The sequence below is a fragment of the Channa argus genome, chromosome 11 (assembly GCF_033026475.1).
Source record: "Channa argus isolate prfri chromosome 11, Channa argus male v1.0, whole genome shotgun sequence".
Lineage (NCBI taxonomy): Eukaryota > Metazoa > Chordata > Actinopteri > Anabantiformes > Channidae > Channa > Channa argus.
Window position 1 is genome coordinate 9,730,438 of NC_090207.1, and position 17,048 is coordinate 9,747,485.

A 17,048-nucleotide genomic window follows, 5' to 3' on the forward strand; every position below is an offset into this window, starting at 1 on the left:
TTGCTTGTTTGATTAACATGCCTCCAACTCATTCGTATTACACATAATCACAATATCCTTTTATGATGATTGCACTTTTTATTAAGTGCGTCATGTCTCTGTTATTATAATGGTTTGATATTTATGTTGCGCTCCCCTTTGACACGAAACCACATTGTATGGAACTGGCGTCGCAACATTGCCCCCTTTTGCTTGGTCCATGAAACGACCTGTTTGCTTTTTTTTACCGACACCCGAGCGAGTCAGACAGTCGCTCCGTTCGGTCTGCCCGTGGTGCTAGCCAGCCAGCAACAACCAGCCGCCTGAATGTAGATCCGCATGGGCTACTATTCTGTCTCTCCAAATAACCCAGCGGAATCATAAGATTAAGGATCCAAGGATGGTGTTAGTGCATGTCGGATATCTGGTTCTTCCTGTATTCGGCTCAGTAAGAAACAGAGGTACGGTATTTATATTCATATCGATCCAAAACATGTGCCCTGTTTATCTTAATATTCACTGCAGCTGTTGGTTAGCTAGCTGGCGCGCAGCCGTTGGGTTAGCTCGCGTTAGCTAGCATAAAAGATCGGCCACAAATTTCGCTTAACTGACCGCCGTTTCCCGGTACTTTGATTTGAATTCATTGCAGATCATTATGAACAACCGAGTAATATAGCTGACCGGGTACGATTGCGCCTAATTAATACACAAATATCGCCACTAAAGATAAACTAACGGGCGCGTTGGCTCCGACTAAAAATTGGAACGGAAACATTTGTCACAAAGGATTCCACATGGACGGGGCGTGCGGTCCACAAAGCCTGCTATCAAAAGCAAATCACTGTACAGACATTGGCTTTTAATAACGGATATATTTTATTTCTGCGATTTCCAATTCAGTGGCATTTTGATGTTTTATTTCACCCAAAGCGCTATCGTAGATTTGCACTGTAAAATACCGCAAACTAGACGTAGCCTCTCCAGCCAGTCAGCTTATCTGTGCCTGGATGATGTCATTTGAAGATCATCGCCTTCTGCCAGCGCTCCCCGTTATTTCCGACGTGATTTCAGTCGTTGGTATTGATTAGCCATCTTAATAATCAATGCATGGCCAAACGCCCGGGGGAGCCATAAATGTGTCCTTTTTGTCTTTAGATTGGTAATTGGCAATTCAGCAGCTGTTTGTTTGAAGCTGCCGAACTGCAACGAGTCGAGTATGCGGTCACAGTAAAAAAAGAAAATCATAAAGCTACAGTGCATCATTAATTTCATAACAGTGGCATCAGTGATTTCATTGTGCTTTTATTTCTGTTCTTATTTCCCTGTTTTCATAGTATGGAGGCTGGCTCTACATTCTGCATTTATCAGATCTTTGTCGTCCCCCCCATTGTGTAGCTAATGATCATCTGCTGCTGTGTGGTGTGGCGTGGCCTCTGCCTGTTCTCTGCATTTAGCTGTATTGTGAATCCCTTCTTCATTTCCTCTTTCCATCAGAAGACGACATTGGTATTATACAGCACCCCCTCCCAAGATGTATTCAGCCATAGACTTTACATGTTAAGCAGACTAAAACAATAGCTAACACCTAGTTCAGAGCACCTTTTTGTCTTTTTTTCTGTCAAATTGCTGTAGCACTGAGTAAACATTTAGCTCCTTTTATAGATATCGGTTGAATGTCATTGTGTACCTCCCATCCAGTCTTGATAGACAACATGCTGTAAATTCCTGTAAAGTGGATACATTTTGCATGATCTCAAATACTGCACTGCATTGTGAACACCAGAATTTGGCTCATCTTCCTTCTCTTCACACAAGGTGCAATGTACATGATTTAAAGGAACCTGCAATTGAACAAAAGCATGCAAATTGGAACCGTATGCATGCCCATTTTTTTTTTTTTTTTTATTGGTAAACGCCGCATTTCAGCCAATGCTGTAATGTGATCGCTTGCAACTTAAGGTACACTGCACCTGCACACAACAACCTGCCATAACTGTCTCCATTTTTGTGTAATCCTTTTGTTCCCCTTGCAAATTTTAAGCTTTGAATCACACTGAATTGTCAGGTCTGGTTGCCCTTTATGGGCAAATTGAACTCTAATCATTAAAGCAAGCAAAACATGCTCACTGGTGGTTCATCACTTCCCAAATTTCCCCACTAACATAAGGCCAAAATGCTATCCATTTCACAGGGATGCCTATTTTCCTGCACTGCTAAAGAGATCTTCTATTAGTAATAACGTCTTTATTGTTTGGTTGTGGTCTCTCTTTACCTTTTGTTCTGGTAATAGTACTTTCAATGCATGGTCACGTTTATGATTCATAATTTTTTGTTTTTTGTTTTTTCTACATTGACTAGTGAAAAATCCAATGTAATCTTTCTGTAGTAAAGATGTACCCTGCTGTACTGAAATCATGTGCTGTAGCCAACACGTCTGCTCATTGGATGCCGCTTTTGTTCTTTTTAACCCTATATGGAGCATGGTGGGCCTTGCCTTCAGTCTATGTTGTTTATTTTTGTTGCATGGATTTATACTATTATTACAAACAAACAAGGAAGAAAACACAAATTCCACATATACTAATATTTTTCAATAAAGAATATAGTGTTTTTCCTAACCTTCAGTGTGCTTCTTGCTGATTTCCATTTATTGTCCTCCCTCTCCCTTGTCCCTTTCTGCCTCCCAACCCCCCTACCCACCTTTCCCACCCCCCAACCCACCCAATCCACCTCCTCTCCTGCTGTGACAAAGATAGACAATTTCCACGCTTCCTCCATCACAGAGCCTGAATGAGTCTATCTGCTGTCATTCATGGTGATCGTTTTCACTGAGACGCTTGAAAACGCAGTGTGCTTACAGTCTAGACTTGAGCCTTTGACCCATGGCGACAAGGTAATCTCTGCTTGTCTGCCTGGTTATGCAGAAGACCCATCGAGCTGAAACTATTGCTGGAGAGTCATGCTTCTCTTTTCCTGCCTATGATTAAAATACTGCGTTTCTCAAGCGTACTCCTAGTAAATGCAATGTAGATGTTGCCTATTCCTTCATGATTTAAAAAAAAAAAAAAAAGAAATCCACTGTTTATGCCAGAATTTGTGTTTTACACTGTCAAAGCAGATCAAACTTGAACCTTTGTAGATGTTTGTAAGAACTACACAATGGAAAGCTACTAGAATTCTGTAAAATTGACTGCTTCATTTTCTGTTGGACGCAACAGAGCACAACAGCGTAATATATTGAATCGTGCTCTACTGCAGGTCGAATTTGGTTTCCCTTGGCCAGGATTTTATAAAAGGTTTCTAATAACAACTAAATTTGTTATTGCATTTTCTCAGTTCTTCCATAGCCAAGTAGGTATTTCAAAAACATAAGCAAAGTATTAAAACCATATTGCACCACAGCACAAGTTAGCCTGTATTCTTTCTCCCTGTTGAGTTTTAACAGCCGTCTGTTCACTGCAGTTGCCAAATAGCTGTGGTTGGAGAGAGTAAAAGAATGTTCAAACTATTTCCTCTCAACTCCTGAATGTTCATATGGGAAAAGTACAAGTTGAGCTATACTGTAAATGTGAGGCACAAAGAAGCAGTAGGTTTCAATCAAGAATAGATATCTAACAATGCGAATGTATTGCTTGGTTTTACCTTTCACATAAAAGGAATTGTTCTTTAAGGTTGAGCACATAGAAACTTGGCACCCTAGCAGTCTATTGTAAATCTTATGGTCAGGCTATAATGGTTTATTTCTGAGTGAGCTGACCTGCTGTCAGCTGCAGAATTTACAAGAACTGAGCTGCGTTAAAAACCACATATTGCTAGATTTCATCTGTTCTGATCCAGTTCATTTGTCTGTGAATCAGAAGACCAGGAGTCGATCCAGAGGTCGGAAGTGCAATTAAAGAAATGAAAGCTTACATTTGGGTGCAAAACCAAAACTGTTTGTCATGTTCATGATACTTGTGGTAACGTCATTTTCCCACCCCACAGAAGTATTTTTCACCCTAGGTAAGAGGTAGGGCTTCATTAACATGCTATATCACACACACAGTTTCACCCGCACCCACATTTCACCCACAATTTATTCCAGCTCATCTTGCCCCTCAGGTGCTTGACATCTTCTCCTTATATTCCACAGGATCCCATTTCAACCGGCAACAGCAACAGCAGCAGCACAGCCATGCTACCTCTTGCCGGCACTTCCAGTTAGGTCCTCAGGCCCCGCTGCCCATGGACTTCCCAATGCCCCACCCAGGGCAGCCCCAGTCAGGCATTAACCCTCACCTGGCCCCACCCAGCCACCAGCATGGCCCTCCTCTCCACCCACCCCTCAACCCTCTGCCCACCCCGCAGTTCCAGGACATACCTGCCCCTCCCTTCCTACCTCAGGCATTACACCAGCAATACCTCCTCCAGCAGCAGATCCTCGAGGCTCAGCACCGACACATCCTGCCACCCTCCAGGTATCCACATGAGTTTGCAGGGTAATGCACAGAGTGTTAAAATTTTGAGCACTTAACCTCATGGCTCAAACTCACCGTTGGGGGGTACTAACTTTTTGCAGTATCATCATATTTAAGGCCCTGTTTACATTTCCCCAGGTTTACATTTCCCCAGGATTTTTTCAAATGCTTGGTTTGTCTTAGTAGACGCACCCCTGAGAGAGTTCCTCATCAGCCACACAGACTGCGGCCTGGCTATGAGTTTGCTCCTCCTCTCCACGTCCCCCCTCAGCCAGTGGTGCAGCAGCCCCGCTACTTGGCTGAGGGTACAGACTGGTAAGAAATATACAGCTTATTCAATGGTGTACCAGGTTAAGGTTAGACTTCATTTAAGTAGGTGTTTTATTAGTTACATGCTTAAGTGCACAAAATCACCTTAATACTCAATTAAATTTAATAATGATTTACTAATAAATTAATTTCAGGCGTAGTCAAATTTGACCAGATAAAATTGTTGTAATTGTTGACCAAGTTCGGCCCAAAGGAAACATGGAAATAATGGAAACATGGAAATAATGGAAATAAAAGATGACGAGAGCCTAGAGAAAATTTACTTCTATTTGACAACAAACCTGGCAATAAACATTGAACCTGTCTAAATTTAATAATAATGTAGCTGCTTAAGAGATAAAAGACATTTCTTTCCAGTGAAGTCATTATTGTGTGATTTGGCAGCGAAACAAAGGTAGACAAGTGGGGAAAGTTATAGTTTTGAAAACTGGGAAATAGTGTTCAAATCCATTATCAAAGGAAAGTTGTTAAATTAATGTCAGACGTGTTAGGAAGAGTGTGGCTCTCTTGATGTCAACTTTCACAAATTTGTTTGAAAGCAGAAAATAGTTGTAATTTAAGAACTGGTGTTCAAAGTAAAAACTTGTAAAAAGTCCCTTTGAGTTGTTTTGTGCTTAATCTCTGCTCTGTCTTAATAATTTGCCCCCTTTCCATGACAAGCCCACCCCATAGCTCGTCAGATATCCCTTTTATGTCCTAGTACATCTGCTCATGTCATTCGATAGTGGGATGTCTTATGAAGTCACACCCCTGTCACCATTTAAGGGTTATGGATGCCCTGCTCTTTCTCATTAAGAGGGTTGTGCAAGTTGTACATAAGTAATTCCAGATCTTACTAAACTGCTGTATAGTCTCTCCTCAAAGTGTGTTACATTTTCTCATCAAAAATCTATAGATTCTCTTACTTATCTTGCAAAGACCTACTAGAGAAGCTTTGTCATTATTTTTGGTCCACGTTTCTGGAATAAATCCAAAATGGGTGCATAAAGATTATTTTACTGTATTTTTATAGATTCCAAAAATAATTTCTCAGAATATGGCAATGTCAGGACAGGACCAGAACATATGAATATAATCTGCAGATTTGCCTTTGGAGTGAGGGCAAGAGGGACTGTATAATAAGAGAGATATCTGCCAAGCTTGCATTTTTTTAAGCGGGACCATAAGAGGATCTTAAGTTTTGAACACTTATTACCTCTGAAAGGTAAAAACTGAGCACATAATAGACACCCGAAATGAAGCTTAAGTTATATGAATGAATGACGCTATATTCATATTTCCAATGCGCCCCACTAATACCTCAGTGTGTTATTTCATCTACAAAATTTCAGTATGTCACATATCCAGTAAAAGTAAACACAATTAGGGAGGACATAGCTTAAACCTATTCCAAATGGGTGTAAGCAGGTGAGTATGTAAGGGGCAGAGCTGGGGGGGGTCTGAGATATAGGTTGAATCACCATCAGTATAAAAAGATGGTATCTCTACAATTAAAGGCTCCTTAGAAGTGGTAAAAAGAAGTCAATAAAGCTGATTCGGGTTGTTAGTAGCTTACTAAAGACAAGACTTGATAATTGTCTTCCCTGATGTGTATATAAAATACTGGAATTCTTGACTAAGACTAGGGGGCTTGAACAGAGTAGCATTACCCAGGAAATGAAACCACCATCCAAACAATATCAAAGCCATCATTTTTATTTTATAATTGTCTTGTCTTTTTTGAGTGAGATGGCACAGAGACTTTTAAAGACAGCAAGATGCAGTGATGCAAGTGAGTCATCTAACAAAACTTTAAGTAGAGGACACAGTTTGGAAGCATAACATAATTATATAATCTTGAGCTATATTTATTTGGTCCTGGGGCCTTGTTGGTTTATTAACTTCCTAAATATTTGCAATGAATTCCTGCCTGCTGAGACAGTGGGAAGCCTTAGATCATCCAGACAGGTGTTGATTTTTGAATGGTTACAGTCACATTCAGATTTGTAAAGCTCAGAATAAAACTCTTTTAAGGTGTTGTCTTTGAGAAGACTTGAGTAGACTTTCCAGTTACCAAACCTTAATCCCCAAATATCTAAATATGTTAGACCTCTCATGTCTAGAGTTGTTAATAATCTTAATGGACTTGAATTGAGGATGGCTCCAATTAGAAGATGTATCCAGCGTAGACATCTGCAAGCATTTAAAGTTGCCTCCTGTAATGAGAATATAAATGTTTTACCTGGGTATTTTTGAAAAATGTATGACAGCTGTTGATATATGTTTTTATTCAAGTAACAGTTTGACATTTTTTTTAAACTAGTTGAGCTATTCCACCCTCTACCATGTACCTCCAAGAATCTAGACAAGTACCTCTAGTCGGGAAATACTGGCCTTTGTACTGTTAAGGCTGGGAGTATTGACACACAATTAAATGACTTAAATACTTGAATAAGTGTCCATGCACAATTCCTAAATGACCGTAAAGGTCAACGATCACCTCAGGCTGGAAAAGGACATCTTTATATACAACCCAATTCCAAAAAAGTGGGACTATGTGTAAAAATTAAATAAAAACACAATGCAATGATTTGCGTACCTCATCAACCCATATTTCATTCACAATAGAACATAAACAACATATCAGATGTTGAAACATTTTACCATTTAATGGAAAATATTAGCTCATCTCAAAACAGCTGGGACAGCTATTGTGTAACATCCCCCTTCTTTTAACAACTGTCTGTAATCATCTGGGAAGTGAGCAGACCAGTTGCTGGAGTTTAGTAGAGGACTGTTGTCCAATTCTTGTCTGATGCAGGATTCTAGCTGCTCAACAGTCCTGGGCCTTTGTTGCCAGATGTTTTTGTTTTATGATGCGCCAAATGTTTTCTATGGGTGAAAGGTCTGGACTGCAGGCAGGCCAGTTCAGCACCCGGACTGTTCTCCTGTGAAGCCATGCTGTTGTGATGGATGCAGTATGTGGTTTAGCATTGTCTTGCTGAAATATGCAAGGTCTTCCCCTAAAGAGACATTGTGTGGATGGGAGCATATGTTGCTCTAAAACATCTATGTACTTTTCAGCATTGACGGTGCCTTTCCAGATGTGTAAGCTGCCCACGCCATTGAAAGTAATGCACCCTCATACCATCAGAGATTGAGGCTTTTGAACTGACCGCTGATAACAAGCTGGGTGGCCCCTCTCCCCTTTAGTCCACAGGACACAACGTCGATGGTTTCCCAAAACGGATCTTTAATATCTTCACAATTTTAACTTGAGGAACATTTTTCTGAAATTGTTCCACAAGTTTTGTCATACTCAGAGATTGGTGAACCTCTGTCCATCTTTACAATCGAGAGGCTGTGTATCTCTGAAATGCTCCTTTTATATACAGTCATGTTACTGACCTTCTGTTAATTAACCTAATTAGTTGTCAAATGTTCCTCCATTTGTTTTTGATTTGCGGCAATGATTTTTCCAGCCTTTTGTTGCTTCTCTTCCAAATTTTTTGTGATGTGTTGCTGCCATCAAAATTCAAAATGAGCTAATTTTCCATGAAGTGGCAAAATGTCTCAGTTTCAACAACTGATATATTGTTTATGTTCTATTGTGAATGAAATACGGGTTGGTCAGATTGCAAATCACTGCATTGTGTTTTTGTTTATGTTTTACACTTCATTCCAACTTGTTTGGAATTGGTTGTACAAGAACTGCAGTTCTTCTAGCTATAACACACCCAGTCCAGCCTCTCTTCAGTAATTTGATGTGTTCCTTCTTCTATGATGTAAAACAAACAAACAAAAACAAAAATTTAAGCAAAGAGGAAATTACTGTTTCTTTTCCCAGTCACATCAATAAAAGATGAAAGAATAATAACCACAATACTAATACTAAACCAAAAAGTCAAGTAAATTGGTTAATTGGGTACAGGGGAGGTAAAGCAGCTTATTTGGTGTCCAAATAAAAACAAAACAATGAAGAGAGCAAAGATAATAGATAACGATATGTAATGAAATTAGTGTCCTTACTTTGGTGCAAGTACAGAAGCAGAATTGTCCACAGCACTGGATGAATTAAATCATTTTGTGTTCTGTTCACCAACAAAAGCAGAACCATATTACTATTACTTTCATTTATGTTTGGTTAAAAAAAAACTGGTCAAAGTTTTATTAATTTATTAATTAATTATTAATTACGTTTTATTATATTTTTAGGGGTGGCTGTAGCTCAGTTGGTAAACGCAGTCAGTGGTTCGATCCCCGCTTCTGGCTACATGCCAAAGTGTCTCTGGGCAAGACACTGAATCTTCAACAGCCCATTCCCCTCCCCAGCTGTGCAGTGTCGGTCCAAGCCTGGTAGAAATTGGGGAGGGTTGTGTCAGGAAGGGCATCCGGCATAAAAACTGTGCCAAATCAACATGCAGACAATGATCCACTGTGGCGAACCTAAACTGACGGGATAAGCCAAAAGGACAAAAAAATGTTTTTATTATATTTAATACGCTTGACTGACTATTTCACCCTTTTTGTATCCATTACTTTTACAACTATTATTATTATTATTGTCTGACACTTTTAACTGTGTCAGCCTTCAATTCCTTTTTGCTAATTGTTGTAACACTTTCTCCATTACTTGGAAATAACAGGTTCAACCATGTATTTGTTAATTGTGCTTTATTGTTAAGGTGTTGTCACACTTTCTTGACATGTATTAGTCAGGTGTGACAGCTAGCTGATTATGTGGAAGCTTTCTTTGGTTAAGGTCACAGTTTGATTTTTTCCCAGACTAGTTGAGCTACTCCACCATTCACCATGTACCTCCATGCATATGCAGAAGTACCCATGGTTTGGAATTATTGGCTTTCATAATGTAGCTGTGAAGGGGAGTGTGCTGTGGACATTTCTGCTGTTTTTTCAAAGTTTGATAGAATCAAAATGGAAAAATGACTCGTGTGTCACTGACTTGTTTTTTGGTTTCTTTTCAGGGATCTAAGTGTAGATGCTGGGCTTCCCCCCCACCAGTATCACATCCATCCGCTGCCGCAGCACTATCAGCACTACTTGACCTCTCCTAGGATGCACCACTTCCCTAGAAACAATGCCTCAACACAAGTGGTGAGCCATGTCTGCCTCAGTACAATCAATTATGTTCATCTCAATGAACAGTGATTTTCCTTCCAGTCTCTGAAATTAATCTCATACTCAGCAACTGGAGATAACCTGTGCTGCTGTTTTTTTTCTTACTTCTGGTGCAGTGCTGATGCTAGCTTCTTTTATCTGTCATCTCCCAGGTTGTCCATGAGATCAGAAACTACCCATATCCCCAGCTACACTTGCTGGCTCTGCAGAGTCTCAACCCCTCCCGCCACGCATCTGCCGTTAGAGAGAGCTATGAGGTTAGTGCTGTTGCTTCCTCCCTCCCCTCAGCAGATACACAGGTCTACACTAATTTATCATTGTATTCTCTGTGACTAATTCTCTGGACAGGCTTGAGTGTGTAACTGATTTTCTTATTTCCAATTACTTCGGGTTCCAGATGACTCAAATGATCCAGCTGCCTTTAATCTCACAACATTCATTGTAATTTGAAAAAGATGTATTTGTTTTCTGAGAGGGTCTTTCCTTTTGCTTAAAGCACCAGTTTCAATATATCTCATCAAATATATTACACACTTTGGTTTTGTCATTTTCATTTCATTGTGAAGTACATATATCTCCTATGACATATCCATATGTTCTTTCCTTTGCAGGAGCTCCTGCAGCTGGAGGACAGACTTGGCAGTGTAAACCGTGGAGCAGTCCAAACCACCATAGAGAGATTCACTTTCCCACATAAGTACAAAAAGGTAAAATGACTAGGTTGGTACTTGCTAGCTGTGGGATCAATCTTTTTGATGTGTTCTGGAACAGACAAAGCATTTGGCTAAAAATACATGGAGTTCAACGTGAAGGAAGGGAGTGAAAAAGAGCAGCGTTGGGTCAAGAGCATCAAAGAGTAAAGACTAAGAGTGGAAAGAAGGTCACAGCTCTCACAGTAGTTCAAAGGTCAAACTAATTTCCATTAGCAGATTAGTGAGACAGGTCTGCGTGCACAATTCAAGGCGAGGGATGACTCATCCAGCTGTCTGCAGATATGTGCGTGGAATGAATTTTAAAAACCGTCTACACTGAATGTGACCTAAATACGCTGGATGCAGTGTCAGATCATTTGGTACTTTGTGAGTGAGACGAGGTAATTGAGTCTTTTCCATTCCTGCTGTCTTTTTTTTGTCTGGGAAGCATGATTAGATGGCTCTTTTCTTCTTGCCTTGGCTGACTCAGACACAGCCATGGTGTAAACACAACATTCAGCTGAATGACATACTTTAATAATTAAAGTCTGTTTGCCTTTCTGTCTGCAGAGGATACCCCAGGACCTGAAGATGTGTCTAGATGATGAGGAGTTGGACACCGATGAGAAGTGCACCATCTGTCTATCAATGCTGGAGGATGGAGAGGATGTCAGGTACAACTCAGCATTTAAATGTTGCTTTTTTTAAAAAAAAAGGCAAAAACAGGCTGGTATTGCAGATCTGAACCTAATAGAGTTTTGTCATTGTATTTACAATTTGGAGTCTCCTGGGGGATTGTTTTAACTGTCCTGGTTCACAGTTACATGCCGTTTTAGCATAAAAATGTCTCTTAGGGCCAGACCTATTTATTTCAACAACTATTTAATCTTGCACACATTTATGAGGATCCCCAGAGGATAATTCTACTTCTGACTTAGGCCGTGGTCCTTTTTATTTTTGGATTTGGCAGCCACTGTATATATTGCCATGAAACTCAGTACAGTTGTGGTTTCCATCACTCTGGCAATGCTCTGACTTTTAATCTAGTGTCACCATGAGGTCAGCATTTCTGGTTTTTAGTGAAATATCTTTGACAAGAACATGTAATGGCCATTTTATGTGTTATTGCCTGGTGAGGTTTTTAGATTTGCTGGAAAATCCCTGAGACAGATGTTATTGGATGGTTCATTTGCAGTAGAAGACGTAGTAGTGTTGACAATGACACACTGCTGTGACCAAAATTCAATTTAAAATTTCAAATCTAAAGAGGGTTTGTTTAAAGCCAATTGAGGTCTCCAAACAACTTCCTTTATGATTAGAAAAATGCCTTCATATTTCCTCATTGTTTTATATAGTCACCTTCTGTCAGAGTGGAAACACAGCCACAAGAGTCTAAGCAGTTTTTAACCCTGAATTGGTTCTGCCACACAAGTTCAAAGCATCAGGACTGAAAATCCTATCACAGGATTTCTTCCAGTACCTCATCTTCAAAATACTGCCCGAAGGCAACATTAGCATTTCACAAAATCTTATGATGTGTGTCCAGTATTGTGATCTGTGTAACCAGCAAAGTGACTGAGCAAGTTATTTTACTCTTAGAGAAAGCAAGAAGCAGCAAGAATATAAAAGTAGGTGAAAACTTAGGGTTTTCTTGGGTCAGGTATTTCTGCTTTAGGAAAAAAATAGTTCAGCAATATGCTCAGTTTGGTAAAGCTCAAAACAGACACAAAAACTCTGACTTGTGACTATTGCAGAGCAACGTCTGTAATTATACCTCTCTAACCTTGTAGGATATATTGTTTATGCAGCCATAAATTCTTTCCTTTTCTAAGGATTTTTCATTTATGCCTGTTATGTTTGTGCTCATAACATTTTGGTGTAAGTACAGAACTTATTCATAAAATATTGGCAATCAAATCCTCATATCAAAGTTTGCAACCTACAGTTAAACCATATCTTGATTTCTTTCATTGTAAATAGCTTGTAGTGCTAAAAGTATGACAACTAAGTAACTGTTTAAATACTTTTTGTCATGACTCATATTATCAGTGTAAATGTGCATTTTTTTAGCAGCAGTTGCAGCTTCCTTACAGATAAAAGACAAATTTAATTGCAAAGTAAAATTTGATCACAACTCGTAACTTGAGATGCATTATGATGCCAAATGGGAACCACAGTCACACAACTGGATCTATTTTTGACACGGTCTGGATTTTAGACAAGATAGGACCCATAAATTACAAGCCCATCGAAGAGTTAAAGACCTTCAGCTTGGTGGAACTAAGCAAAGAACCACAGTGACTTTGTTAGAACTGTGGTTAATGTTAAAACTCTCTTTTGTGGTACAGTTTGAATTCAGATTTGTCCTGGACTCTTTTCCTTTATTGTCACTTGTGTTTTCACAGTCCACCAACACGAACACAGAGATGGCATGCCATCTACAAAAGTAGAAAGCAGGAACTAAAATATAAAACCAATAGAAAATACAAGGGATATTGCTTTTCAGGGGGGAAAGTTAGAGGCCAACAAATTATAATTTTTATTATCTCCTTTTAAATGTTAATGTTAAATGTTAATGTGAAGTTCACAAAATCCTGACCATGTCTCTTCTCTGTCTGTAGGAGATTACCCTGCATGCACCTCTTTCACCAGGCATGTGTGGACCAGTGGCTGGCCACCAGCAGGAAATGCCCCATCTGCAGAGTGGACATTGAGACCCAACTGACCCCCGACAGTTGATAGCTTATGTTGACTCCTGCAGCTTTGGATCTGGTCTTGTGATTTTCTCCATTGCCTCCCCTCTGGGTGTGAGGGGTGCTCTGCCAAACACCCCTCTTCCCCTCTGCATCACTCAACGAGCCTGCCTTCTGAGACAGCTGCGACAGAGGAATCAACAAAGCACACTCACCTACAACACAATGATGGATGGGGGTGGATGCACAGATAGGTGGACCGGACTGAAGGTTGGTTGTATGGATTTTACTGGATGTAGAAGGTAGGGGCAGACACATGTGGACAGATGTGCTGAGGCTTCACACAAGTCTGTCAAATTGTGTACATTTCTCCATACACCCAGAGAGAGAGAGAAAGAAAGAGAGAGAGAGAGAGAGAGAAAGAGAGAGAGAGAGAGAGGGCACTCTGATTACCATCCTCCCTAGCTCAGTGTGCTGTATTAAGGCCATTTCTCCGCCACTGTATCCAAACCCTTTCCCCCCAGGCCTGTGAAAATCCTTTAAGCTGCACTCTGCCCAAGCCCTCAGCGCATCTGTACAGAACATTATCAAATGATTAGCATGAGGTTGTTTGGTGTGAACTCTTGTAGCTGAACGCTTGTGGTGTAATGGAGTATAGTACTGAATAAGTATTTACAGAGTAACAGTGTTGTGTAGCAAGCAAAAGCCTTTTGAGAAATGTGTTTGTGGAAATTAAACCTACGGAGAGAGTGAATACAGCTTCAACAGTGAGAATATTCACTGTGTCCAACCGTAGGCAAGGAGAGAAAGAGCTAGTTGGGTAAAAAGGCCAAAAAAAAAAAATTCCCTCTTTCTTGTGTAACATGGTTTTGGATTTACAGGTAGTAGACGCCATCAGAATTGATGCTAAACCCGCTAACTGCAGGCATGGCTTCTAGTGATCTGTGTAGTGTTGTAGTCGGGCCTCTATAATCTAGAGAAGAGGCCTCAGATGTGCATGCTGTATGGCAGGCTTGGGCTGTGTCGTTAATATTGTGGAGCAGTAGAAACAGGGACTGTGTCTGTGCATGTGAACCGTATACTATGACTCTGACGATCCCACTCATTCATAGAGGAGGAAAAGAACGCACCTACATAACACCCCAAACCCCCTCCTCCCCACTCATCCCCAGGTAGACCAAAGTTGCCCTTAGACACTGATATCAGACACATGTAGCATTTCTCTCCTAACATTTTGTGATTAGGATTCAAAGAGCTGCTAGCAGATCCGTGTCTAACAGCAACTCTGGTCTGTTGCCTCACTCATGATCGTGACCGCGATCATGAGAGGCCGGCATGGGCTTGTGGATGCAATGCCTGAGTCTTGCCGTCAGAGTGATGAAAAATGACATTTCTAATACCTATTACCAGAACCTTATTGCCTATCGAACAAGCACATGTGATTTCTATATACAGTGAATCGCCTCTGTTGTGTAATGGCTCTTTTCATTTCAATATGTTGCTCCCACTGTTTGATAAAAAGACTGTGTCTGGTGTTACAGGGAAAATACAAACTAGTTTGCCTGTGATATGTGCTAGAATGTGTATGATTGTCCCAACCCCCTCTCTCCCATGGTAGTCGTGTATGGTATTGCTATAACAACTTTGTTATTTTCAGTGATAGAAGCCGTTTTCTCTATATCATGCATGAACCATGTTGGCGTAGTTCACTTGAAGGAGGGTGAAAGGGAGAAAAAGCCATCCATTTGAAAAATACCAAACAATTGTTCTTAACATTAATTTGATTTCAATTGTCTTTTTCTTCCATTTGTTTTCTTTTCTTACTTGTCTTTTTTGTTTTTTATTTTTGTTTTTTTTTGTTTAGTTTTTTCCTTTGCTCACATGCCAATCTGGACATGGTACTAATATGCCGAGTCCTTGTCCATTTTAACCATAGTGAAGAAAAAGCTGCAATGCTGCAAAAACATATTTATTGTTGTTATAATGTAGCTTGTGTTTTGTAAATGCACTATAATATGGAGTTGGCTGATTTTTGGTTTGGTGGTGTGGGTTCTTCTTGTCCTAGATTTTGTGTTTCTTATCAGTTCCAAGTATTTTCATGCTTCCTGGTGTATTATTGGAGGATAACTTGACTGTTTGTGTTGCGTTTTCTTTTTTTTTTTCTGTATGAAACCTCCATCCAAAAAACTACAGATGGATGAAATGGAGGTTTGCTAGTTCACATAGAATGCTGTGATTAAAGATGCCTTAAGTATTTAACAATCATTATTTATTACTAACTGTAGCTAGCTAGCTATTGTGGTGGAATATTTAATGTCTCTATCTCATAACTTTGCAATTTAATCAATATATTTATTTAAAATAACACAAAATATTAAAAAAAAGAATACCTCATTATGCATTGGTCGGTGGGGATGCTTCTGCATGCCGTCTGTGTTTTCTTTTTCAAAGGAGAAAAAAAAAAGAAACTTGTTGAGAATCGACTAGGGGTGTCTCCCAGCACATTTTCTAGCCAGCATGGTGCTGTTGATCTGGATTACATTCCATTCATGTCATCTCTTGATTACACTTTTAATTTCTTTGATTCTTAAATATCATCCCTGCTTTGATCTGAAGCAGGTGACGGGGTACATCCCCTTTTGTTGCCACAGTTATCTCACTTTTGTTATATAATACTGCTTTGCTTCCCATTATCAGTCATATTTGACTTATTTTCTTGGTTTCTTTGAATTATTTTGACCATGTTCATGATATTCCATCATATCTGAATCTCAATTTAGTGTTTATATTTTTAGGACCCACTTAACGAGCTGTATTACTTGTTTCTACGTATTGCTGGCAGTTGCTTTGTGTGGGATGTTGGGAAGTATCTAACATGCTAACTTGAGCCATTGATCTTATTGAGCAAATTTTCTGGTGTACTGTGGTTATACAATATAGATAGCGTGTGTTACACCTGGGTATAATAAGCTAACTAGTTTTTGGTGTGCATTTCTTATTAATACGCTACTAATCCTGCAAATTACTATAACATGTATTTGGATTGGAATGAAACAGACTATTACTATTATTTCATTTCGTGCTCTCACTGGCCTTATCCCATGCCCTCCACAGTGTACCCCATTACTCCAGAGCAGAACTGGACAGTAGCCATAGTATTAACTCAAGCTGATGAACCGGAATGAACAGTAGAACCTAAAGCACAAGCTTTTTAATGCATGTCCTTCTCAGGTTTTCCTATGTGTATGTGGGAGTAGCTCTGTAGATGTGTTTAATATGATGCTGTACCTTCTTGAATATTTCAGATGTTTCTTTGCTGCTGAAAAAATGTTGATTATTAACCTGCCAGTGAAAAAGGGAAGTGGCCATCTTTGTACAACACACTGCTGTTTTGCTGTAACCGCGCAATGTTTTATGATCTTGAGTATTTTATAGAAAAGTAGAAGTATGTATCAATAATATGAAAGCAATAGCTAAATCATAATGAAGAATAACATGATCAGTGAATATTGTGGAAAATCTTTAGATTCACTCTGGGTGGATTTTGTACTGTATTTATTACTAATGATGATGCAAAAAGTTGCATAGCTTAACCCAAACTGTTCTGTCTCTTTTTTATTTATTGTCTTGTATATGATCTTTTTGTATGTGTTTTTCAAATAAACTGCCTAAAATGCTGAGAAAATATGAGTTTTTGCTGTTAATTGTCATCTTATAATAATCACTGACTTTAAAAATGTTAATAGAAAGTCAAAAATTTTAATTATGGATATTTGCCA

At 39.4% G+C, this 17,048-nt stretch overlaps 1 protein-coding gene across 4 annotated transcripts; it reads left to right on the top strand.

Moving 5' to 3' along the window:
- Positions 1-194: 194 nt before the first annotated feature.
- Positions 195-16,954, top strand: ark2cb (arkadia (RNF111) C-terminal like ring finger ubiquitin ligase 2Cb). 4 transcript variants are annotated; one of them, XM_067521247.1, is made up of 8 exons: positions 195-440; positions 4,112-4,436; positions 4,575-4,751; positions 9,731-9,860; positions 10,037-10,141; positions 10,496-10,591; positions 11,147-11,250; positions 13,198-16,954. In XM_067521247.1, exons 1-8 carry the CDS (start codon positions 380-382, stop codon positions 13,313-13,315), a joined length of 1,116 nt encoding a protein of 371 aa, XP_067377348.1. In that variant the 5' UTR covers positions 195-379; the 3' UTR covers positions 13,316-16,954. The 4 variants fall into 4 exon arrangements, with proteins under 4 accessions (XP_067377348.1, XP_067377350.1, XP_067377351.1 ...); XM_067521249.1 differs by having other exon boundaries at positions 197-440; positions 4,620-4,751; XM_067521250.1 differs by having other exon boundaries at positions 200-440; positions 4,623-4,751.
- Positions 16,955-17,048: the final 94 nt, after the last annotated feature.